The 27,110-nt window shown below is 33.1% G+C and overlaps 1 protein-coding gene across 2 annotated transcripts; it reads right to left on the reverse strand.

Annotated features, from left to right (window-relative positions):
• Positions 1-8,140: 8,140 nt before the first annotated feature.
• On the reverse strand, positions 8,141-13,392 carry LOC118180319 (uncharacterized). Of its 2 annotated transcripts, XM_085823890.1 has the most exons (4): positions 13,161-13,392; positions 11,109-11,251; positions 10,881-10,994; positions 8,141-10,236 (listed from the first exon to the last, which is right to left on the reverse strand). In XM_085823890.1, exons 1-4 carry the CDS (start codon positions 13,267-13,269, stop codon positions 8,899-8,901), a joined length of 1,704 nt encoding a protein of 567 aa, XP_085680016.1. In that variant the 5' UTR covers positions 13,270-13,392; the 3' UTR covers positions 8,141-8,898. The 2 variants fall into 2 exon arrangements, with proteins under 2 accessions (XP_085680016.1, XP_085680017.1); XM_085823891.1 differs by lacking the exon at positions 10,881-10,994.
• Between the last annotated feature and the right edge of the window lie 13,718 nt (positions 13,393-27,110).

Genomic DNA, 27,110 nt, shown 5'->3' on the forward strand with positions numbered 1-27,110 from the left:
GCTCATCTCTTAACTGCTCATTAATTATTTCTTTATAACAAAAATGCAGATGCCTAAATTTATTATTTAAGCTTATCAAACGTCTTTCTGCAACTGCATAATTACTATTGAATGTGTTACAACCCTCCTTCCATAAAAATTTAGTTTTATATCTCCCATTTTTAAACGTGGTATTGCTTTCAAACAGGTCTATGGCATTTGATCGCGAAATTTCCTTCTCCTGATTTATTCCTATAGCCTCCAAATCCCATAAATTCCAAACTCTTTCAAAATCTGTTTGTTCCTTCACAAAGATATGGTTTACACAAGTCTTATCATACTCATAATTGCCATGATTATCCGATCTCATTTCCTTACCTTGGATTACAAACCCAAACAAACTGTCCGTAATAACTAATCATTTCCCTAATCTTACGTTTCTTTCATATAAAATTTCTCAAATGTAATCTGAGCCAATCAACATGTGTATCTCCTTCGTATTTCCAATGTCGGCCAATTCTATTCCCTTACTTAGAGCCATATTTCTATACCACTTTGAAAGAAATTCTAAGTGGTCATGTGTAATTGCATCAATTGCCACTGCTTCTATGCCGAGTTTTTTCACATGGGTTGATTCTATTTCGGAAATCAAGCTGAACGATATTATACTGCTGTTTAGGTTTACGCTCGCTAACCAAACCCATATACATTAGTTATCATAAATTAAGGGAAAATCACAAAAATAGCGATAACTCCCTAAAAAATAAGCCAAACCGTGTAAAATTTGAATATGTTGCCAAGTAAGAGTAGCTGAGTAAAACTCCGATATGCAAATTAGTGGTGCTGCACTCGGAATACGTCATCTGCGAGTCCATGTTTAAAAGTCCATGTCCATGTTTAAAAGTCCATGTTTGAGAGCAAGCCCACATATTTCACTGTGATAGTGACATCAGAAATCTGAGATAGCCAATTCGTAACAATGATCTCCAGGCATCATTTGCCTGCAGAACTGCGATGGAAAGCCTTGGGAGACTAGAGGCAGGACAAAGTCAAACAGAAGTGGCCAGATAGCTAAATGTGAGTCCTTCTGTGGTTCATAGACTTTGGAGGCAATTTCAAATCAAAGATTCAGCACCTAGGAGGTTCAGCCAAGAACGGTCAACTGCTACGACGAGCGCCGATGACCAATATTTGACATTATGCGTGAATAGAACCGCTACTCCGATTCTTCTTAGATCCTCCCTTGCTGCAGCCACCGGAAGGTTGGTGTCAACATCAACTGTGCGTAGAAGGCTTCACGAAGGTGGTCTGTATGCAAGGCGACCAGCCATTTGTGTGCCGCTCACGTAACGCCATAGGAGGGCGGTTCTCTAACTACATTTTCGTATTTATTGCGTAAACACCGTAGTATTTTAAACCCGGCGAAGTAGAGTTTTATTTTATGAGAGCCGTTTCGCCACATTTTGGCGCCCGAACAGGGACTTTTACTTTTAAATGAAAGTCAGTTATAAATTGAACTATGGTGTTAAGTTTTATTTATGATTCAAAACTGCGCATTAAGATTATGGATACGAGAGAACGACGGGTTCTTTGGCGGTTGTTCATAGTAGAAGCAAATAGCTTAGAAGAACTCCAGTAGTGGGGATAAAACAGAACTGAAAGCAAGATTTGAAGCATTAAAAGGTGCTACTTTGGTAGACGGTTGCACAGATTTTGGCGAGCGATACGACTTATGGTAAACTCATTGCTAGACAAGTTATTTATAGTAACTGATAATTTGTTGTCATTTTATTTAAAAAATAGGTTAAAATGTGGTTTAGCTCACTGCTTGGCAATTGTTTTTCAATGGGCAATAAACGTGCCAACATGGCTAACCCGATGTTTTGAAGCTGTGTTGTTATTCTGTTGCCACTAAATGTTATCACCCTGTGTTATATTTAAAGAAATTAAATATTGAAAAATCTGCATAAATGTTTCTCGCATTGTGATAAAACAACGGTACCTAGAGCCATCAAATTTTGAATAACATACGTTTCCAACCTAATATGGGCATCTGGAAGCCCAAACTTTGAGTTTTTTTTATTATCTGATTGATATTTTGTAAAACTTGAACGAATTTTTGATTAGCAAATTCAAAGATTTCAAAGCGAGCAACGGCAACACAGTACGGGGGGAAAAAAAAAACATTTTTACATGCAGAGCGCAGAACTGTGTATCAGAAATTCTAAAGATATGCTCATTTTAAAATTATTTTGCGATATTGCTGTTGAACTGAATTTTATGGTTTAAATGTAAAAAACATTATATTTGATAAAGAAAGGTAACACACAAAACGTTAAAAAAAACAAGGGCGTAATGTAAAATCTAAAGCTTTCATTATTTTATTTTATTTATTATTATTATTTTTTTTTTTACTTGTTAATTCTGTTGCGGTTTGAATGTTTTTATGTGGTGGTTCTTTTTTTAATCAAGTGTTCCCCCCTGTGGGTTTTAGCCTTTTTTCTGCATATATTACGGTAACGGCGTATAAAATGTTAGTAAATTTATTTAAAGATGAGGGGGTATCCAAAAGAGTTTCCCCCTGAGATAAATTCATATATAAAACCCCTCAAAAAGACTACATTTTTCTTGAAAAGTGTAAAGGAAAAAATTTTTCTTCTATGGTTCGTTTTAAAAGTTGCTTATTTTTAATATTTTGTATTTCTTTTTGGCTCAATCCTAGAAGATTGGAAAAGCTGACGTTGTGCAATTCTCTGATGTTTTTTTAATGAACATAGATCGATATGTACCTGGGCAAAGCCAATGCAGTGCGCAATGCCGACGTTGTGCGCGATGCCGAGTTTGTGCAATTCTGGGATGTTTTTTTAAGTGAAAATAGATCGATGTGCACATAGGCAAAGCCAATGTGGTGCGCAATGCCGAGTTTGTGCAAATCTGGAATGTTTTCTTAAGTGAAAATAGATCGATGTGCACATGGGCAAAGCCAATGTGGTGCGCAGTACCAAGGTTGTGCGCGATGCCGAGTTTGTGCAATTCTGGGGTGTTTTTTTAAGTGAAAATAGATCGATGTGTACATGGAAAAAGCCAATGTAGTGCGCAATGCCGAGTTTGTGCAATTCTCTAATGTTTTCTAAGTAAAAATAGATCGACTTGCACATAGGCAAAGCCAAGGCAGTGCGCAATGCCAAGTTTGTGTAATTCTCTTATTTTTTTAATATTATTTAATTGACTTAAATTGTATAGCAGGCTTTTCTATACACTGTTTCTGGTATGCATAGTGACTGATATCTCTTTAAGAAAATATGTATGCACGCAGATAAATTTTAACAAATGAATCCTTCGCATGAATCATGCATTTTGCGAGAAATAAACTTCCATGTTTGAATGAAAATGTTGTAAATTTCTACGAGGTTTAAACCTCTCGCATTTGTTGTGAATTACACGTAGCCTTTAAGCGAAACTAATAGTATTTTGTGTTTTAAACTTACCTAAATTGAGTTTTAAATTATTAGTCCAAAGGGGAAATTTGCCCAAAAGGACTATTAATTTCGTTTCGGCATTTTGCGATGATTCACTATAAGCGTTGTTTCACTTTTCAAATTGTGGCCAACGAATATTATCGCCCTGTATTATATTTAAAGGCATTAAAGGATTAAAAATCTTCATAAATGTATGTATGTTTCCCGCATTTTGATAAAACAACGGTACCTAGAAACATCAAATTTTGAATAACGTAATCCTGCGTACGTGCGTGCGTACGTTATGTATCTCGCATAACTCAAAAACGAGTAGCCTCAGAACGTTGAAATTTTGTATATAGGACTGCTATAACATGTACATGTGCACCTCATATTTTGGTTGCAATCGGCCGCGCCAAACGTATATAAATATAATTATAAATATATCCACTTTGTTACCCGGCTCAGTGATCTCAGTTTGTTTACTCTTATATGTTTGTAAATTGTACATTTTTTGCTTTAAAAATGATTGAATTATGTTGTTTTTATCTTCCGGTTAAGGGTTTTGTGGAATCCCAAATTTGAAATTTGAAATTGTTTTATTATCGTTTTCATAATTTGTAAAACTTTAACGAATTTTTGATTAGCATACTGAGGAATTTCAAAGCAATTAATGACAATGCTCTATAGGGGAAAAAAAAAAAAAAAAAAAAAAAAAACATTTTTATCTCCAGCGTGCGAGACTGTCTATCGGAAAATCTAAAGGATGTGCTTATTTTAAATTTATTTTATGATATTGGTGTTGAACTAAATTTTACGGTTTAACTGCGAAGAACATGATATTTAATTAATAAAGGTAACACGCAAAGTGTTAAAAAAACCGCACCTTTGGGGCGTAATGTAAAATCTTAAATTTCAGATTTTATTTTGTTTTTAATTTCATTATATTTGTTCTCTTTTTTTTTTTTTTAATTTCCTATCGTTGACAATATTACCTATCGTACCTTTGGATATCGAAAAGCCATGGCTTTCATAGCGTTTTTACTTCCTTGTACGAAGTAAAAAGGAAGTATTCTAATCGCGAAAAGCTTCAGGCAGCATATTTCAACGAAAATATCCATTTTGACCGCTTTCGAATGCAATTTAATGATGTTTTTGCGTGATATCTGTACGTAAGGACAGAATAAAAGACTCTTTTCCTCCAAAAAATCTAAAAAACTGCTTTAAAATGAATTCTGAAGAGAATTTTTCGTGGCGTCTGTACGAAACGTATCTCGCATAACTCAAAAACGAGTAGCCTCAGAACGTTGAAATTTTGTATGTAGACTACTATAGCATGTAGATGTGCACCTCGTATTTTGGTTTCAGTCAGCCGCGCCAAACGTTTATAAATATATCCACTTTGTTACCCGGCTCAGTGATCTCAGTTTCTTTACTTTTATATGTTTGTAAATTGTACATTTTTTGCTTTAAAAATGATTGAATTATGTTGTTTTTATCTTCCGGTTAAGGGTTTTATGCCTTTAGTAAATCTGTATGCAATATTTTTAGAATTATCAACAATTTTAAAATTGTTTAAGTGCCGCTAAGCCTATTTTAATGGCGGCCATTGATGTTTACATTTGAAACAAGAGACTAGTGGATTTGTTGCCAATCTAGAGAAACTTAGCTTCGCAACAACAAAGATAACGCATTCATTTATTATTGCCAATTAAATCATGCTTAATCCTTTCTTGAATTTTTTCGAGGAAATAAGCGTTTAAAATTTACTTCGTAATTTTTAATACAGATATGTTGAGTTTTTATGTATTTTTGCCTTGTCGCGAAGTGAGAACTGAATTAATTGAATGAGAAATACTCAATCGTCTGTGAAAAACTGTTTCTTTTTTGTTTTGTTTGCTTAATTTCTTTTATACATAGTTCTAGCTTTATTATAGTATTTGAATAGAACATGTTTAGGAATTTAAGAAACACGGATAAAAGCCCAAGTGATAAAAGCCCAAGATACGAACCTCCACCATCTGCAAAATGCATGGCTCTCTTTGTACAGGATCTCTGTGGCTGTTACTGGAAGCCTAGAGTACGTTCAAGCAGTAGTAAATAGGCTTCCTTATTCTCCGTTTATTTAGTGTGTGATATATTTGTTTGTGTGTGTTTATTTGATAGTGTGTCTGTATAAATACTTTTGTCTGCCATTGGAAATAAAAATATATGCATTACAAATCCGAGTTATTAAGTATATTAAGGCTGTTTACATTTTTCATTCCAAAACATATATTCAATTAAAATACATTATGCAATTTGTGTTCATCTACATTTGTTAATGTTTAATTAATGCCAACAGAAACATGTTCGCATAAATTCCTCTAAGTAATTTAAACATGAGGTTGTTTAAGAAGGCCATTTTTATCCATTCATTTACTGAAATATTTGCATTACTTCTTATATATTAAAATTTACATATATTATGTACTTTTTTCAGTAGACAATCCAAGAATATTCTATATGTTAAAATGTATGGTATATGCAATAATTCCCCCCCCAAAAAAAAGAAAAAAAAAAAAAAACTTATCCTCTGTTTGTGATCTTATTATCTGATTGTGTCTTCTTCAAAATACACAAATAATCTGATGGAATGAAAATATTTTGGTCATTAAAACTTTTTAATCACTGCTCTTTACATCTACATTTCTTTTTTCACATAATCTGAAGTTTTCGAGTAGTCTGAAGGTTTTCAAACTGTATTTCACAGAAATTTTAGATACCATGCAACTCCTCTAGGGCATCTGTAAGTCAAAATTTAAAACAATTTTTAATATCACTGGACATCAAAATGAAATACTTGAAATAATCTTTGAAATTCTCTTATTATTGTTAAAAAATATTAAGCAGATTTTTGTTTATGATTAAATTTATAATGAAATAATGAATTTCTTTTTACTTTCTGCATAAAATGCACAAATTTTATATTTCAATTCTTTAACATTTATTTTTCTGAGGATAGAAATTCTTCTATAGAAAAAATTACGATTTTAGAAGTTTTTCTGAATTTAAAGATTTGAAAACAACCCTGTTATAAGGGTTTACGATTATAATGTGAATGACCCAAATAATTGTAAATGGCCTATGGCCATACTTAATACACATATTATTTAAATTGACATGCTTTACCTGTAATGTACATTTGTGACTTATGTTATAATTTAAGTGCACCAGTTTACTCACACTTATCTGTATTGTATGTATGTAGTATTATATGCATCTCTAGACTCAGGTTAAAGCTAGCTCGTTTTCCCTTTCTCAGCTTTCCCAGATGACATTTTTGGGTCTTTACTGGAACTCAACACACACTTTATTTCGGCTAGAATAACCACTTATCTCACTCTTCTTTTATTCAAAAATTATAACATACTAATTTGGGGAAAAAATTATATTTTATGTTAGTTACTCATGACAACATTCGAAACAACCTACATGTTCGACAAGGGGTAGGGGTCTAGGAAAGCCACAACTTTTTCAATGAACTGGATGAATAAATGCAGCCCTGCCTTTTGTTGTGTTTTATGCATTTATAAATTTCTACCTGACTGTTTATTCTTTAATTCTATATAACACAATTAATCGATGCTTGTTTCTTGTATGGAATTTTAACATTAATTCTACATAATAACATGAGTAATCTTTTTTTTTTTTTTAAATTGTATTTTAGCATTATTAAAAAACACTTTGGCACTATGAACTGAGAATATCTGTCAATCTGTCTTCTACGTTAATTTACAATAATATAAATGTGAATATCTGAATGGAGTTATATTGAAAGATCTACTGGATGCTATGATTCCATGATGGTCAATCCACCACATTGGAAATATTAAATCAAACAATAAGTACAGGAAAAGATTCAGCAAGACAATATATCCTCTTTTGAATGAATACATTTAACTGTAGTTATTCCATATGATGTATTATACAACACCCCAAAATCATGGAAAATAACTTTCTAAACCGAGTTTACAGTGTAAAAAAAGTAGTGGAAAAATGTTGTAGTCATGTAACTGGGCTATCTAACATAAAAATTACAGCATATTACACCAGTGTTCTTACCTTTACTGCATATTACAACCAAATAACTACAATTAGATATGAGAAAGAACAGGCAGTGTCAGTACAACCAAGAGTAAAACTTTTACAGAGTTGCTAATTTGAAAACAAGTGAACCTGTAAAACTAACCCTGCATACTGGTTTGCTTTAGATGCATTTGGTAACCAATATGCCGTAAGTCTTTACCAGATTCAGTTTTGAGTGCATTAAATACTATATTGCTCATATGTCTTGATCGTGACAATCAATGCAGCTGCAGCATTATTGAATAGAAATAAGTTATATGACTCTCAAATAAGTGTTTGTAAAGTTGTTCAGGAAATAAATATTACTAAATAATAACATGTATTATGTTTATTGAATTGTACAAAACTTATATGTTATACTTTGAATTATCGTCAATTTTAATTGTCTGAAATCTGGTATTTGATAGTATATAGTTGTAGCAGTTTTTTCACTATAAATTCTGAAGAATCCGAAAATAAATGCACATACTAAAGTATTTCAAGTATGATAATATTCAGTATTTAAGGTAATCCTAAAAGTATTAAATTTATTATTTTATTTGAAAATAAGTATTAGTGTATCCATGGCATGCAGGTCCCCGAGATTACTCTATTATCCACTCATAGGTGGGGGTGTCACCTTTGCCAAAGGCTCTTTGTAGCCTGCTTTAGGTTTTATACTAATTTTAATTACTGGCCATCTACTGAAATGGTTTCTTTATGTATATCCACCTTTATTCCAACTCTGGTATTTCTACGGCGATGGAGGTTTAGTTGACCATACTTCTTGACAATTCTTTTACTTTTTTTTAGTTTAATTTTTTTTTCAATTTGAAGCGGTAGACCAGTATATTCATCTCGCATAACTGTTTTTGAAGCAGACTCGAAAATCTCCTTCAAAGAGTTGGCTACATTGTGTAAATTTTCGCTATCTAAATTCCAAAGGAGTGACCAAATTGATCTGTAATTTGCATCACACTCATTGATCAAATTTCTTTTTTTACTCAACGTTGCTTCTTCAGATATGGTGGGTAAATTATCTGATGTTCCACCTGAAGGAGTTTCAGTTGATGAATATTTTCGTTTTCTGGTGCCTGAAATACTTCTTGAGACTAAATCTTCATCAACTTTGAAAATAGGTGTTGAAAATAGCCATTCCGCAGTACATTCCAAACTCCAGGCTGGAAACTTCATGCCAGCAAACACAATATGCTTGCACAGCAGTCGGTTTCTTCTGAAATCTAAGCACGTGCATTGACACAGTTGTTTCTGTTCATCAAACGTGACAGAATAAACTGCATCATGCTTAGTTTCAGAAGAAACTTTAAAGAAGACATGTGAAATTTTTTTTATACTACCCACAATAAACTTCAGCAGCTCTTAATTTTGTTTTTATGTGATCAATTAACCATTTTGGCTTATTGATTAAATAATTTGGTACATGTTCATTGTATAACCTGGCCTGCGAAAGCATAGTCAGATTTTTTCTGACGTAAATTCTATATCTTTCTGGCAGAAATTTCTCAACCAAGATCTTAATTATTTCAGACAGCATACAGTTTTTATATCCCTGAAGATATCTATATTTTAGTTCCTCATTTAAGCGTTCAACACCATTGTTCGAGTTTATGAATAAGTCATTTGGTTTGTAAGCCAAAGCCCATCTCTCAATTTCCTTGAACCATGTTAATTCAAAATAATCTTTCACAGCTTCATATTGGTTCCATGATTTTAATACCTCTATTGCTGCAACCATTTCATCTTGAGTTGGAGCATTTTCTATGGCACGTAATTTACACAAAAGCTCTTCTTTGGGAACCACTGCATTCTTTTTCTTAGAAGCCCATCTTGACCATGCCTGCTCTCGATGGAAACTACATATAAAAACCTTAATTCCTGTAAAGACATTTTCCAAACTTGTAATTTCTTCCATTGCAAAATCAACCATCCCATATTTTGGTCTAACGAGAGGCGACCAATTTTTAATAATTATAAGAGCTTCTTCTAATGCTTTGGCTGTTTCATTTTGTGTAATTATTATGCTCACTATTTGATAGTTCACATTTGTTTTGACAACTAAAAAATAAAGTGGGAGAGCATACTTACAGGTTCGATAGGTCGCGTCGAGAACAAGATTAGAACCATATAAGACATATAAATTTTTCATTTCTTCACTTTGATATACAAATAGCAGATTTAGTTTTGAATCTGTAAAGTCATTTGGCTCAGTACCATCATATGTATTTTCAGTACATGGTCTAAAAAAAACAGAACACTTGGAAGTATCCCAGCTATTTATTAACATTTCTGTATTTTCCTGGTCAATTTTACTAGTTCTAATATTGGATTTTGCTTGGCTTATTATTTTCCTTATTGCCTCCATTTCTGGATAAAATCGTCTGCGCGTTTTATCAGTTTCTCCCAATTCAGTTGAAACGTATACTTCTAATAGCTTTGCAATTACAGTGGCATTGCATTTTCCATTCTTAACTTTAGAAGCTACGAAATGCCGCACTCTAGCATCTATAGGTTCTATTACTGCAGCCATGTTACCCATTAGATGATTTTGATGATCTTGGCTATTAGGTAAATTAAACATGAAAACTTCTTCACCAGCAATACTATCTTTATTGGCTAGTTTTTCCTTAATTTTCCGAGATATCATAATCTTTCTTTTTCGGGTTGGCACTACCTGTAATTTAAACATATTTATCACAGTAAAATTTAGAAATTCCAGCACAGTCATCTAAAACTAATTATTGATAAAGGTTCAATTTTAAAAACTTTCTGTTCATAGCAAATTATTAAAAAAAAAAAAAAAAAGGAGTCATTTCTTTCCTTTAAAAAAAGCTGTAAAAAGGATCTTCCATTTTTATAACAATAGATCAAATTACTTCTTCAAAGAAACATAACCAATAAAACTTCACTTTGAACAACTTATTTCTATTTGTAGCAAATTGGTTAGAATATAATTAGCATAAAAAGCCTTTATTTCTGGCCTGAAAACATCATTTTATTTGCATGTCAATTACTGAATTATTTATTTAGGAAAATATTACTGTTAAAAACCCTCTTTTGGCCAAAAAAAAAAAAAAAAAAAAAAAAAACTATTTAGAAAAATATGTTGAATAAAGAGACACAAAAAATCATTTCTCTTTTTTACATTGTGACTCTAAAAATACCTTTTGTTTTTATGTCAAAAAGTATGTATACTTTATCATAGAATACCTTCAATACAACTTGCTCATACATGACAGAATTATATTTTTTCCTTAAAAAAAAATTCTCTAACATTACTAAGACCATCTTAGAACAAAAAGTTAAATAAACTTCTACCTTGAACTGAGGCATCCTGTACATTCGGGTAACATTAATTACAGCTGGACAATTAACTTTTTTAGTTGTCTGGTTCTTGGAATATGCTTTACCAAAAGCATGATCAGTTTGACACTAAAAGAAAAAAAAAAAAAAAAAAAAAAAAAAACACACACACACATATATATATATATAATCCAAGAGGTGATATTTTTGTATAAATTTTTAAATATAACAATGTTATTTTACCTTTTCATTTTTTTCTTTAGCATAATTTTCCTTTTGACATTTATTCAGATCTTTTCCTTGATGGCAAACATAGGTTTTTCGCCCAAAGTGGAAATAGGGAATATCATCTAACCAGTTTAATCGTAAATCTGGAGTTAGTTCAACTGGAAAGAAAATTTTGATTTAGATCACAATCTGATAAGCTTTGATTTTTAAAAGAAAGAAATTACAGATCTCTATAAACATATTATACATTTAACATTATACTTTGATTTTTAAAAGAAAGAAATTACAGATCTCTATAAACATATTATACATTTAACTGTCTCTATATATACTACATACTGTAGACACTGCTTAATGTATTGCAGCTGATGTCGTGTATATTGGCTATTGAATTTCTAAGTTCTGCTCTTTCATATATGGAAACATAAAAAATGCATCATTTGCTGTAATTTTATTTGCTCAATTTGGTTAATATAATCAAAATATTATACAATAAATTTCTTAAACTGAAGAACGAAAATGATTTTAATCAAGCATTTAGAAAAAAGCGCAAAACAATAAAATTAAAAAAAAAACTTAATTTCATACGAATTTTCAATAGCTATTGATTTGGAAGGGCTTCAGCACAGTTCCCTCTTCTTCAAAAGGGAGGTAAAAATTCCTGAAAACATCTTTGCCAAAATACACTTGCGTTTTTGCGCAATTTCAGATTTTACATTGGCAAAATCTCTTTAAACAAGGATGCCCTCCAAGTATTAAGATTATAGGTATAGAATTGGTCCAATAAATTTCAGAAACATTATGCACTACTCAAATGAACTTTTGCAATGAAGACTGTAAACAATTGATAAACAAACTTTTATTTTTCCTAATTAAAATGTTAAGAAAGTGGCTAGTTATATTTATAGTTAATTCAATTCCTATTTTAAAAGATACTTTTCTCATCATCTTATATTATCAAAAATGGGCAAATGTAATCACATTAAGCAGCACCTACTGCAAACATAGAGAGATATTAAAAGCATTAAACTATTATGTAAAAAAATTATGTCATTTTGTCTCATATTAAAATTATATATGCTAGGTAAAGTATAGAATGAGCTAGCTGCCTTACGCAAAAGGGATGCCTTTGAGAAGGTCTAATGGGAAACTGTCTTGTATTCACTTATATATATAAGGAGAACAGGAAAATTCCCATGCAGCTAATCCATTCAACAGTATTTGTACCTTGATCAAACATCCAGTATTCAGCTATCTTATCTGCTAGTCTATTGGTGCTAAGAGTCAAAATAGACAACTTTTTTTTTACACACAAGATAAGTAGCATTCATTGACTAAAGAAATATATATATCACATCACTAAAGAAATATATATACCTTTCAGAAAACTTTACTGTTTTCTAAAATTCAATATCTTTATTATTATAACTTCCTGATATTTCAATGCATTATAATTTTATGGTGAACTATTACCTGAAAATAAAACAGAATATTTTTTGAATTGGTAGTGTTTATTATAAGGTTATTTTGAAACATGTTGTTAATGATAAAACTAAAGAATGGATTTTCTTTATAGACTATTAAATGATTATATTTCAAATCAACAGACTGCATTCATACACTAAAATAGGATGAAAAATATAGTAGTCATCGAGACAAATGTCGAGTTTCTCAAGAAACAAAAACAACAATAAAAATTTTCAAATCTAACACGGTATATCTTGTTTAATGTTTAATATAGTACGGAATGTTTCGTGAAGCATCAGCTATTTAAAAAAAAAAAAAAAAAAAACATGCAATACCTGACAATGAAACCAAATAAAAATCAAACATAACGCTATTACACGTTATGCAACAAAATTAATGAATATGAACGTCTATAAACCCTTTTTTCAACTTGGACCGAATCTCGCAACATCAACTAGATCGTACGCAATAAAATTAATACAAATTAGTGCTGATAAGTTCTTTGGAACAAAATGGCCAAATATCAACTAAACAACCAAAGAAAGCACTTACATTCTAGAGGATTTTTATTTACTCATTACATCTTCAAAAATTACTTACTCTCTTTATCGAATGACTTTCCATAGTAGTAAACATATTTTGTTACAGTTTCTACTTCGTGTCTGCGAAGTATTTCTTTAAATTCGCTCCAAGATTTCGCAAAATTCATTTTGCCTCTAAACACAAAGGTTCATACACGAGACGGACTTTGAAACTCGTAATCGATAAACCGGCCATTCCCCTATCGTTGACACAAGTCTTTCTATCGATGGGGAAAGGAGACTCGCGCTTGTGACTCTTGGCCATCCGAGAAAGCGGCGACCCACATAGCTCCGCCTTCGCAACTTTGTTTATGCAACGTATTCTGAGATTTTACTGGGAATTTTCAAAAAATCGCCAAGCAGTGGGCTAAAGCACATTTTCACCAAAAAATAATGCGTTTTATTATGCATAAGTTCCGTGTTTTAAATTTTATTTATGGCTTCTAAATATTAAAAATCGGTGCTACTTTGGTACACAGTTTGCACGGATTTTTGGCGATTTACATTGGCGCGGTTTTTACAGTCGTCAGCCATCTTGAAAAATGCTGTTTTTACGTATTTCACGCATAGTAAAGTATTCGAAACTTTAAAAAAATACATATCGTTAAAAATAATGGATTAATTTTTTGTTGAAAACGTTGTTTTTTAAGATGACTGGCAAACGTAAATAAATACGTTTACTAAGAGTATAAAATGCTAAAGTAAGGTTAAATTATTACTTTCATATAATAGAATAAAAACACCGCTATAAAAACATTGCACTAACATTTAATTGGATTAAAATATTACTTAAATTGAATATCGAATTAAAAACATCATACCAACGTTTAAAAGAATTAAAATTTTTCAATTACTTAAATTCAAATCCTTTAAAATAAGTTTTATAGGATATACTTATTTAACATTAAAACATATGTGGCAATAAATATTTCAGGAATTTTGGAAAACAGTGTATTAATTTTTTAATAAAAATTGAAATATACAATTATAAAGTAAAAGAAAAATATATACTTACATTTTTTTAAGTATTTTAACTGTCGTATATTGATAAGAACCAGAAAAAAAAAACCCGATCTTTATCTTTGATCCACATCTCTCGCACGTCATTGAAGAAGCAATTAGCAAGGTTTCCTCCAAAAATTTTTAATAAATTTCCTCTGACCCTTGTAACAATAAATAAATCTTTGATTAGGAAAGCCAGGTTGGCCAAAATAAGGTCAAATATTAAAATAAAAAAAAGGCAATTTTTTTATTCCGATACCAATAATTCTTGGTAATTACCAATAACAACATTCATCTTCGAAACATCCATTCGCTTTGAAATCAGAGGAATTCGAAGAGATGAATAATAAAATTTTAAAATGGCGCGGTAATGCACAAATATTCAGTAACCAATCAGGGAGCTGATTACATCACGCATAGAATTAAAATTATTTAAATAATTATTCATAATAAAATCATATTTTAAAAAATGCAAAATTAAATTGTATTTTAATATTTAAAAGCCATAAATAATGTTTAAAACATTAGATAAAATTTATAGATATTAAAACCAGTTACTTTTAAAATAATGTGACGTCATTCATTACATCATTCACAACATAAAGTTCCATAAAATATCATAAACAATAAAATTTTTATTTCAAATAAAAATGCAAAATTAAATTCATTTTTATTATTTAGAAGTCATAAATAATATTTAAAACACGGAATTTATGCATAATAAAACGCATTATTTTTTTAATAAAATTACAACAAAATATCGGTTACCATAAATAATTTGTCCAGCAATGGGTTTACCATAAGTCGTATTGCTCGCCCCCAAAAAATCGCCAAAATCCGTGCAACCGTCTACCAAAGTAGCACCTAAAAATCAATTTAATTTTGCATTTTTTATTTGAAATTATGGTACTATTCCGTTTTGAGGACCGTAAAAAAATTGCAGCGAAAATGTATGCGCAAAACCGTCAAACCTAGCAAATGCGCCCATTTAACAGTGCGCCAAATCTAGCTTACGCGCTGATTTCAGATTGCGTAAGTTTATATAGTTCAACTTTTCGTCATGGCCAATTCCAAATTGTTATATCCTATGGATTTACCAATTTGGGAATTGGCCATGACGAAAAATGTGCAATCGAATTTTGTGTAAAGTGCAAAATCACCCACTGCTTGACGCATTTTTAAGAATTGCACATACTGGGTATTCATGAACACATCAATCTATTTTCACTTAAAAAACAAAAATCCCAGAATTGCACAAAAATGGCACTGCGCACACCCTTGACTTTATCTATGTACACATCGACCTATTTTCACTTAAAAAGTAAAAGAAAATTGACAAAAATCCAATTGTTTTTACCCCTGTAAAAAGCAGCAAACAAACAAGTGGGCGATTCTGCACTTTACCGAGAATTGTTTCAAAGAAAAGGCATGATTCATTATAGAAAGTTATGTTTGAACAACCAACGAGATGAAACTATGCTTTAGCGATAACTCGGTAGCGAAATAGCGATGCAGGCATCCATTCAGTTATCTTTAGCAATTTTTATATAAATTATAATAATGATTTGAAATAGTTATTTACTCTTATGCTTCCATTCAGTCATGTTTAGCCTTTTTATATAAATTATAATAATAAAAATGTATTATATGAAATTAATCTTTCATCTAAATTTAAAACATCAATCTTAGATAGTTATTTACTACTAGAAAGCCCGGCGATTATACGAAATGACCGCTGTTCTAGATATTATAAATTGTAATTAAAATGATTTGTGCAAAGGTGTCTGCTAATTCAAACTGAATTACCCAGGGCATGCGGCGAGGACGCCCATTTGCTTACTGCCCCATGGGTTTTCCCCCTTCTACTTGCTGAATTGCTTAGAGTGCAATGAAGGAAACCACTGGCGGTACATTTCTTAAGAGCCACCGCTAGCTCAATAAATAAAGATGATTTAAATAATAAAATGTTAATTCACATGTCAAAGATCTCTTTGTACACAACATTTCTTGTGTAAATCTTTCCATCATTTTTAAGCTCGCCTTGCAGAGGACCATCCATAATTTTTTAATTTTACGTCCGTTCTTTCACGAACTCTTGAACAGGCACCATAAAGTTGACCGTGTCCAAATGCAGGTTCAGGTAAAAAAAAAAAAATGCCAACACGCTTAAGCGTTTGGCCCTGAGACTTATTGATGGTCATAGAAAAGGCAAGTTTTACAGGAAATTGGCTACGTCTCAATTGAAACGGCAACCCTGTGCCGTGGCAACTTCACACCAAGGAAGACCACTGACCTGGCCTTAGCCTCACAGTGTGTTATCTTCCTGGCAGAAACCATCTACTCTCTGCTCCATCCTGCTCCGGGAACGCAGCCGAATAGACGGCTAAGAGCCTCATAAAGTCTACATATAAGCTTGGATGGTGTTGTACGGGGAAAGAGTATCCTGTTAGGAACTACTTAAAATTAAGCAAAGAAGCAATCAAAAGACTGTTAAGAATCGCTGTTAGAATAGACAGAAACTTGTGTTAGATAAAGTAAAGATAGGAGGACTCTGCCTGAAAAATTAACTGCTGTGGATTTTCTGGACTTGCTAAATGTCTACATGCGGGTGCTTATCCCGACACAACTGTCATATCTTTATGGGGCTTCTGTGAAATCGTTGGTCCTGCATGGAGGAAAGTTGTAAACTTTTGCAGTCCTCCCTTGAATGTCACCATTGGCTAGTACAGTTACGCAAGCAACCAATAAACTATTGGCGACAAACAGACATTTAAGCCGCGTATATATATGGGGTGAAGTAACATCGTCTCCTCCGAAACGGCTGGCTTCCGGGCTTAGCGAGGCACACCGTTGGATTCCGCAGGTCCGTGGCACGCCATTTTGACTAATCGCGTCTTCTTGGGACTTTAATTAGCCGAGATATTAATTAAAAACTAATTTTCCCCCTACGTTTTCCCTACATTTTCCACTTTCTTTCTTAGGTTTTCCCTACTAGAGGGATTTGGCTATGTGCAAAATTCTTTTTTCTCGAATATCTACGAAACGGCGCCGACTTGAAGTTCGAGACGTGTATCTTCGGATTCCAAAAAATTCTCCGAATCCATCGATACCGTTCTCATCTTCGTACGACTTTAATCGGCCGAGATATTAATTAAAAACTGCGGAAACTTAATTTCCGTGCTCATTTTTCCGAGTGGCAACAATAAAATATCGGCGACACACTTTAGCCGCTTATGTGTATGTATAAAAATTATACTTCCTTTCTTGCATTAGAGTTGCCACAATTATTTTTGGCAGCACATGCATCAACAATAGTTTGGCGATTTTCTACGGCCCTCAAAACCGAATAGTACCGAAATTATTATTATATTGTTTATGAACATTTTCGTTTCGCCGGCGCATATCTCGCCAAGCAGACTTTGTTGGCGACAACATATACATAAAAAATTGTTAACAAATGTTAGTTCTAAGAATTTTTTTATTTTTGAAGGCATAAACGTTTTAATATGGTTTATAATTTTGTAAAAAGCCAATAAATAAAGACAATAAATTTGTAAAAAGACATTAATTTAAGAATTTACTATGCTCTCATGGTTCAACATCCTGATTCGCGGTTCGTATAACGTGACCCCAAGTGATCTCATCTCAGGTAAACTACGCTAAAAATATAATTCTCTCAGTAATTATCTACATTAATTTGAAGTTAAATCTTAATTTTGAATACAAGTTTAAATACAAGAATTATTTCAATTCGTACGAATAGCTTACTGAGAAATTATGTAAAACCGTAGTGCTTTACTTCGCTAGTGCATTCTCATTAGAATTGATAACTTGATTTTGATACATGACTTGATACTTCAGTTTTTATTTAAAAAATTAATGCATTGTTTCCAAAAATTGCCAAGACATTTATTGCCACATATGTTTTAATGTTAAATAATTATATCCTATAAAACTTATTTAAAGGATTTGAATTTAAGTAATATTTTAATTCTTTTAAACGTTTATATGATGTTTTAAATTCGATATTCAAGTTAAATGATATTTTAATCCAATTAAACGTTGGCGCAATGTTTTTATATCGGTGTATTTCTTTGTTATATGAAAGTAATATAATTTAATCTTACTTTAGTATTTTATACTCATAGTAAATGTATTTATTTACATTTGCCTGCCATCTTAAAAAACGACATTTTCAACAAAAAATTAATCCATTATTTTTAACGATATTTATTTCTTTAAAGTTTGGAATACGTTACTATGCGTAAAATACGTAAAAACAGCGTTTTTCAAGATGGCTGACGATTGTAAAAACCGCGCCAACAATTGCGCCAACGTAAATCGCCAAAAATCCGTGCAACCGTCTACCAAAGTAGCACCCATTAAAAATAAAATAGATTAATGCTCTAAATTCCACTTATTTAGAAGAACTTCTGGAAGATAAAAATGTGACAGAAGATAAGGTGGAAGAGGAAATGCGGTAAGTACGAATTAAGATTTCTTAAAATTAAAGAAACAATTTTTACTGAAACAGTACTCTCAGATGTTGAAGCTATATCTCAGACTGGGTTCAAAACTCAGATAAAATTACCTAAGATAAAATTAACAAAATTTGATTGAGATTTAAGAAACTGGATGTTACCGTTGTTACTGGGGACAGTTTACTAAAATTCATAATGATCATTCTTTATCTGATGAAGATAAATTTGAATATTTGAAACTTAGTATGAAACCTGGGTCATCAGCACAAAAATTAATCGAAGGTTTCCCACCGTCAAAAGAAAATTATTAGAAAGCTATAGGAATTTTAAAATTCAGATATGGGAAGGAAGAATTTTTAATAGAATTCTATGTTCGTAAATTAATGTCTCTAGTTCTACTAAAAGGGAAAAATATTCCAATATCGCAACTCTATGACAAACTAGAAACACAGTTACGTGCTTTAGAATCTTCAACCGTAACTAAACAAAAATATGCAGCGATGCTTTTCCCGTTAGTTGAGTCAGCTATTCCAAAAAACATTTTTAAGATCTGGGAAAGACACCGGGTAACTAAAAAGGCTTCGACCAAAAATCCTGATGATTTTTTTGCGAGTTATTGGAATTTTTAAAAATAAAAGTAGAAAGTGAGGAAAAGATTAAAACTTAGAAATGGTTCTTTTAATGACGAAAGAAAATTTCCTTTTAATAGCAAAACTAAAGGTACTTCGAGAATTAACAGCAGAAATAAAAATATTCCTACAGCTGCTGCCTTAGTTTCAACAGAGAATTCTCGAATTAAAGAAAGAGTTTGCATTTTTGTGATAGAAAAGGTCATAATTCCCAAGACTGTGCTACAGCTGTTGATTCTTCAGTTGATGAACGTAATAAACGTAAATACTGAAGAAGAAACGTGTCTGTCGTGTATTCTTTAGTGGGTAATTATCTCACAAGATATACCCTTTTAAACTACATACTACCTATACTATTTATTATATATACAAAATGTATCATCACTCGCATACACACTTTTATCTACAGCTACTCGCATTCCAGTCCTTTTCTTATTACTGCGCGCGCTTCGATGCCTCGCGCTGTGCCAGCTTAAAGTCCGATTATGATATACACATCGATAGATCTTGATCCCTTCCCCTTTATCATAACTGCAGCCTATTTGGGGGACGTCGAATCTACTGGACCGACGCAAAGGTTGTGGCACTGCGGGTTTCTTTGGTAACCTGGTTGTTTCAGCAGCAGATCCGGTGGATGGAACATCACGTACAACCTTGGGCTCGGAAGACGACACAGACTCATCTGCCTGGTGGCTATTATCTTTGGATAGTTCTGGAACTCCACTCTTATCAGGCTCTTTGGAAATCACGAGAGCTGGAGGTGGACGTATGAACCCCTCATTTGTTACGGTTCTTTCATCACGCATCTGATCAATATGTCGTCGCCATAGCTGACCATCTACATTTATGGTGTAATGAAGCTGCCCATCCTTGAATTGGACGGTTCCAAATCTCCATCGTCTATCACCTTGCCGATAATTTCTGACTGCCACTCTATCTCTTACTCTAAATCCTCGGTCTGCAAAAAACTCGTAGGTTTCTTTTCGAACTCTATCTTCCACCCTTCTTTTGAGATCTGGTCTCAATAAATATATTCTTGTTCGAATTTCCCTCTTCATCATTAGCATTGCAGGGCTTTTAGAGTAGTTAAATTCGGAGCTTTCCTATATTGTATCACAAATGTACTGAGTTTTTGTTTTAAAGTTCTTGGATAATTTTGCATTGTTCTTAAAGATAGTTTTACTGTAAACACATACCTTTCAGTTTGCCCATTACTAGATGGTTTAAATGGTGCTGTAGTTTTGTGTTTGATTCTGTTACTCTGTAGAAATATTTTAAACTCATGTGAAGTGAACTGTGGTTCGTTATCACTCACTAACAATATTGGTAATCCGAATCGTGCGAAAAAGTCCCATAAACATTCTATTGATTTGAAAGTCTAGTTTGATTTCATTGGATAGGCTTCTAGCCATTTTGAATGAGCATTGACGATTATCAAAAACATATGCTCAAAAATAGGGACTGCATAATCGATGTAAATACGTTCCATTGGAGCACTCGGGTACTCCCAATGATGAACTTTTACCTAAGGAGGATCTATTTTATGTTTTGCACATTCAGAACAGTGTTTGGAAGTATTTTCGATATCTTTATCTATATCATTCCAAAATACGTAAGATTTAGCAATTGCCTTCATCTTTTCAGTCCCTAAGTGTCAGTGGTGAACTCTTTCAAAACATTGTCACGGTATCGTTTTGGAATACAAACGCGTTGACCATACATTATACAGCCATCTTGGAGACTGTACTCCATCTCCCTTCCTTTTAATTCACCGCCGCTTTGAAGTATTCGTAGCAGAGGAGAGTTCTGCATCAATTTCAGTTTCTTTAGCCAAATCTCTGGCCGTGATTGGAAGAGTTTCAATCTGCTGTAATTGAAAAATAGTTACATGATCCTCAACAGACAGTTGCTCTGAGTTCGTCGGCAACCGTGATAGAAAGTCAGCATTGCCATGCTCGTTTGTTTTACCGTAAATAATATCGAATTGGAATGACTGTAAAGACAAAGCGTAACATAGGAGTCTTGTTGCAGCGAAAACTGGCATGCCTTTCTTAAAGCCGAAAATTGCAACAAGAGATTAATTATGACCTGTAATTAATGTAAATTTCCTGCCTTTTAAGTGAAGAAATTTTTTTTATTCCCCAAATAACTGATAAAGCTCCTTTATCGGTTTAGACTATTTTTTCTCCGTTTCAGTCAGTGTTCTTGAAGCATATGCAATTGGCCTTTCTGTTCCATCAGGAAGTTTGTGAAAAAGTACAGCACCTAATCCCACTTCAGTTGCCAACGTTAAGGGCAATTTTGGATCATAATGCATCAAAAATTTTTGTGAACACAATTCTTTTTTAATGTTTAGAAAAGCCTCCTGACAATACTTCGTCCAAACCTATTCTGTGTTTTTCTTACTTAATTGATATAAAGAATTTGCGATTGTCGCTAATTTAGGATAAAAGTTTCCATAAAAATTAACCAATCTCAAAAAACTTTGAATTTCCTGTACATTTCTGGGTCTTGGGGCTTTTGCAATCGCTGATAATTTTTCATTAGTTTTATGTAAACCATCAGCATCAATTTTATGACCTTAAAATTTTATCTCATCTTGAAAAAATTTACTTTTCTCTAAATTTAATTTTAGTCCATGAGTTTTACATTTCTCGAAGACATTTTTTAAAGTATTTAAATGTGCTTCATCATCCGCCCCTGTTATCCGCGCATCATCCATGAAGACCTTACACCGGATTTAAATAATTTCTTAATGCTGTTTTTAACCCATCATAATATTTATCGTAAGGATTATCAGAAGCTATTAAGAGACTATACATTTTCCCACGCTTATCCTGTGAAACATGTTGTATATCTAAATAACTTTCGAATCTCTCTGGAAACGAATCAAACTGTTCTTCGTGTTTATTGTAGTTCTCAAACTGAACCGAAAGTTTCGAATTGTCCATTTGTGGAGTAATAACTGAAGTAAGTCTCTCCATTAGAGCTCTATTCAGCGCCATTAACTCAGTTACAAGCTGCTCCATGATCTTCCGAAAGAAAAAATGATTATAAAAGCCGTCTTGAGGAATCTCGTAAATCCTTACTGAGATTGCATTAGGCACAATTTTTTTTTAATCATGCATCTAAAGTCGCCAGCTGTCGTGTATCCTTTCGTGGGTAATTATTTCACAAGATACACTCTTTTAAATTACATACTACCTTTATTATACATACAAAATGTATCATCACTCGCATGCACACTTTTATCTACAGCTACTCATAATTACAGCTACTCGCATTCCAGTACTTTTCTTATTACTGCACGCAATTCGATGCCTGTCGCTGTGCCAGCTAGTCTGATTATGATATACACATCGATAGTTCTCGATATACCACAGTGTCTGTTTTAAATGTTTAAGAACGGGCCATATGAGTTCAAAATGTCGAGATTTTGTAAGATGTGCGTTATGTAAAGGTCAGCATTATTCCATAATGTGTTCCAAAATTAGAAACTACAACGATAAAACGATAAAACGATAAAACGTCTCAGATTGAAAATGAACCAGAAGTAGTTAAAATTTTATCTATTTCATCTAAGTATTCCGTTTCATATTTACAAACTGTGATTTCACATATTGTTGTGGGTAATAAAACATATCCAGTGAGAGTATTATGTGATTCAGGCTCTCAGAAAAGTTATATTAAAAATTGGATTGCAAAAGAATGTAATTTGATACCACTTTATCGCAAGCATTGTTCGGTGTTAAGAAGATTCCGTTCTCAACACATGATATGTACAAAAGTATGTTATCAAGCCTTGATTCTTAAACTATTTTTGAAGTTGATGTTATTGGATCTGATCAAATTTGTACTAACGTACCAGGATTTAAAAATGGGAAGGTTTATCAAATCCTTAAAAGTAAAGTAATTGAGATAAGTGATTACTTAAAAGATAATCATTATTCAGAAGATGTCCAGGTATTATTAGGCGCAGACGCTTGGACGAAAATTGTAACACCTGAGGTAGTTTCTGTTAAAAAGAATTTAGTAGCTATCAGAATCCCTTTAGGTTGGACATTCTTAGGTAGTAGTTGCGACCCAACGTCTATTTTTTCTTGTTTTCTTATTTCAATGAAATGCTCTAATGAAACATCGAAATTTTGGAAGTTAGAAACACTAGGCATTTCAGATCCTGTTGAAAGAATTACACAGGAGGGAAAAAATAAAGAAGCCGTGAAATTTTTTGAGAATACTACCAAATGAAATGAAGCTACAGGTCGTTATGTAGTACGTCTTCCATGGATTGATAGTTGACTTTCCTTACAATCTAATCTTAAGGCTGCTGAAAAAAAGACTTCGGAATACATCGAAGAAATTGAAGAAACTAAACAAGTTTCAAGAATATGACGATGTAATTAAAGACTGGTGGAAAGTGGGAAATATTGAAATTTTACCGGAAACAAATGCAAATGATAGGACCCATTATTTACCACACACAGCTGTTTTTAAAGAATGTAGTACTACGAAAATTAGCCCAGTATTTGATGCATCAAGCAAAGATGAAAATGGATCTCCTCTGAACGATTGTCTGGAAGTTGGATCAAATTTAATAGATTTAATTCCGATAGTTTTAAATAATTTTAGAATTTATGCAATCGCTTTATCCTCTGATATAGGAAAGCCATTTCTACAAATTGAAATTGATCCAGCAGATAGAGGTCTCCTACACTTCTTGTGGTAGGAAATATTGTTTAGGCACTGCAGAGTAGTTTTTGGCGTTTGCTCTTCTCCATTTCTTCTTTCAGCATGCCTAAATAATTTATTAGAAAATCCACCTGAACGTTTAAGCAAGATCGCAAAATAGTTAAAAGGCACATTCTATTTGGATAATTGTCTTACTGGTGTTTTTAAAGAAGAAGAAATCGAATCATACCTTAATGAAGCCACAGAACTGATGTTTATAACTGGGTTCAACCTTAGAGGTTGGAAAAGTAGTTTAGATTTGAATGAAAGTCCAGAAAATGTGCTCGGTCTTCAGTGGTACCGCCCATCAGATGAATTGGGATACCAAGTAGTATCTTGGTCTGAAGACACGAGACGAATCCTGCTTTTATGCATTCAGAAAGTTATTGATCCCATAGGAGTTTCTTCACCAGCTCTTCTTTTTCCAAAGATTATTTTGTAGAAGACTTGGAAATAAATGTCTGACTGGGACGACGAACTAGCACAAGACATTCAGAAAGAATTCAGTAAATGGTCTACAGAAATACATTTTTTGAATGACTGCCGAGTCCCAAGAAGAATTTTCATTAATTCAACAAGCTCTTTACACGTCTTCTGCGATGCAAGTAAACTAGCTTATGGTGTCTGTATATTTTTAAGAACGGAAGAACATGAAGAAGTTTACTTGAGTCTTCTCCTAGCAAAATCCTGACTTACACCATTGAAAGAGCTCACTTTACCGTGGTTGGAATTAATGGCCGCACTGATGGGTGTAAGATTATATCAATTGGCTATTAAAAGCTTGAATTGTATAAACACGAAGACTTATTTTTGGTCGGACTCTTCAGTGGTTTCAGCACGGCTAAAGAAGAGAACTAATGGGTCTGTTTTTGTAGAAAACCGAGTTCAAGATTACAGCAAAGAAGGATATTGGAAACATATACCAGAGATCTTAAACCCTGCTAATTTATTGTCAAGAGGATGCTATCCATTGCAACTCCTAAAATCCCAATGGTGGACAGCACCTGAATTTCTGAAGAAACCTCCAAAAACTTAGCCTTCAAATGATCCTGATTTTGATATGAAAGAAAATGACAAAGAAGGACGCCGAACTGTCATTTCGGCGAAGAATTCAACGGTTGAAACTATTCTAGCTAAACTTGCTTACTTAAGATTTAAACTTAAACTTAAGATTTTCGAAATATTCTATGATTGTACGAACTATTGTTTGGATGTTAAGATTCCGACCCACTTATATGAAAAATGAAAATCGTTTGGCTAATACATCCGCTGAAGAATTCGAGAAAGTCGAAAAAACTTTACTTTTTCTTATATTATACAAAAGGATGCTTTTGAAGAAGCACGAAAAAAGTCTGATCTGAAAAATCTCCAGATTTTCGTTGATAAAAAGGGAATTTTAAGAATGAAATCTCGAGTTTTAGATTCTTCAGGTTTGCTGGAATATACATTCCCTATATTGCTACCTTCCAAAAATCTAATTGTAGAAAGAATGATCGACCAATTACACTTAGAACAAAAACATGCTGGAACACAAACACTTCTAATGATCTTGAGAGAAAGAGTTTGGATTATCAGAGGTAGAAACACTGTACGTTCTGTGGTAAAAAGATGTGTCATATGCCAGAGATATGCTGTTAAGGCCTTAGAAGTACGCCCACCAGCGGCCGAGCGGTAAAGTCGCTGACCACTGGTAGTTCGGTCCGAGGTTCGAATCCCGCGAACAGGCTGGACGCATGGGCGCTTTCGGGGTTTTCCCCATGTGTAACGTGTATACGTGTTTCCCTTAGAAAGGCTTCCACGAAGGCATCCCTTCCCTTAGGCAGATAGCCCTAATGTGCTTTGCCGTAATTAAATAAACAAAACAAAACCTTAGAAGTACATCTTCCTCCTTTTACCTGAAGGCAGGACAAAAATGCTCAAAACTTTTCAAGTGACAGGAATCGATCTTGTCGGCCCAGTAATTTTCACGTGTGCAGTTTTTAGAGGTGTTCATCTTGAATTAATCACTTCTTTGAGAACAAATGTCTTTATAGATGCATTTATACGTTTTATTTCACGAACAGGTCGAGTTGAAGTCATAAACTCGGACAATGGTTCGAATTTCGTAGGTTTAAGTAAAGCTACGCATCAATTTGATTGAGATGATATCGAAAGGAAGTGTGCATTAATGAAAATAAAATGGAAATTCAATCCTCCCACAGCGTCATGGTGGGGAGGATTTGGGGAGAGGTTATAAGAATTTTCAAGGATCTCCTTCGAAAAAATTTGAGACACACTTGTTTAGGATATAAAGAATTTCTAACCCTCCTGTGCGAATGTGAAAGCCTAATGAACAACAGAACTTTAACTTACCTGTCGGAGGAAGGTCATGATGTTGAGTACATAATTGTTTGATTGGGTTAAAAAACCAGGCGAATTATTTTTCTGATTTAAGAAAATCTTAATTTTAGTTAATTCTGAATTATTATTTTAATGCTTTAATTTTGGGGAAAAACAGATACTTCTAATAATATTATTTAGCTTCTAAAGAATATTATTTATTTTCCTTTTATTTAAAATTTTTGTCCAAGATTCGAGTCATTGTGAAAAGAATTCGAGAAGGGAGGGATTTTGCTATGTCATGATTTTCGCGGGTTGTTTTTGTCCTTGGTAAGTTCTAGAACAAATTTGTTTTGTGCAATTTACCTTCAGGACAAGATGTGCGTGACGGAAATGTCAGAGGTTGCCACATCACCTTCAATGAAAGTCATCTTGTTTGGCGATCGGAGCGTCTGGTGTTCGCTAAGTGCAGAGGAGTGCGCATGTGTGATCAACCTATTTCGGTCATTCAGGGAAAGAAACGCAAATTTAGTTCAAAAAGGGGGGCGATAAATGAAGCCTTTATGGGAGCCCGTGTTTGTGAAGGAGACGAACAAAATTCGAGTTTGAATCACTTTTTGACTGGACTTTGTGACTAACACTTAGAGATGTAGTTCGCCTACCGGCAGTGCTTCTGGCAGAGGGTGACAGTCAACTGCAAAAAAGGAAGGAGCTGCTAATATGCTTTCTCCAGCTTCTGTGAATTGAATTTCGATTCCTGATGTGAACTGTATACAGATCATAAGCCACGCCAGTTTCTCAGCTACTGCA

Source organism: Stegodyphus dumicola, chromosome 9 (genome assembly GCF_044657685.1).
Source record: "Stegodyphus dumicola isolate Sdum_Otavi_A_Nest chromosome 9, ASM4465768v1".
Taxonomy (NCBI): Eukaryota; Metazoa; Arthropoda; class Arachnida; order Araneae; family Eresidae; genus Stegodyphus; species Stegodyphus dumicola.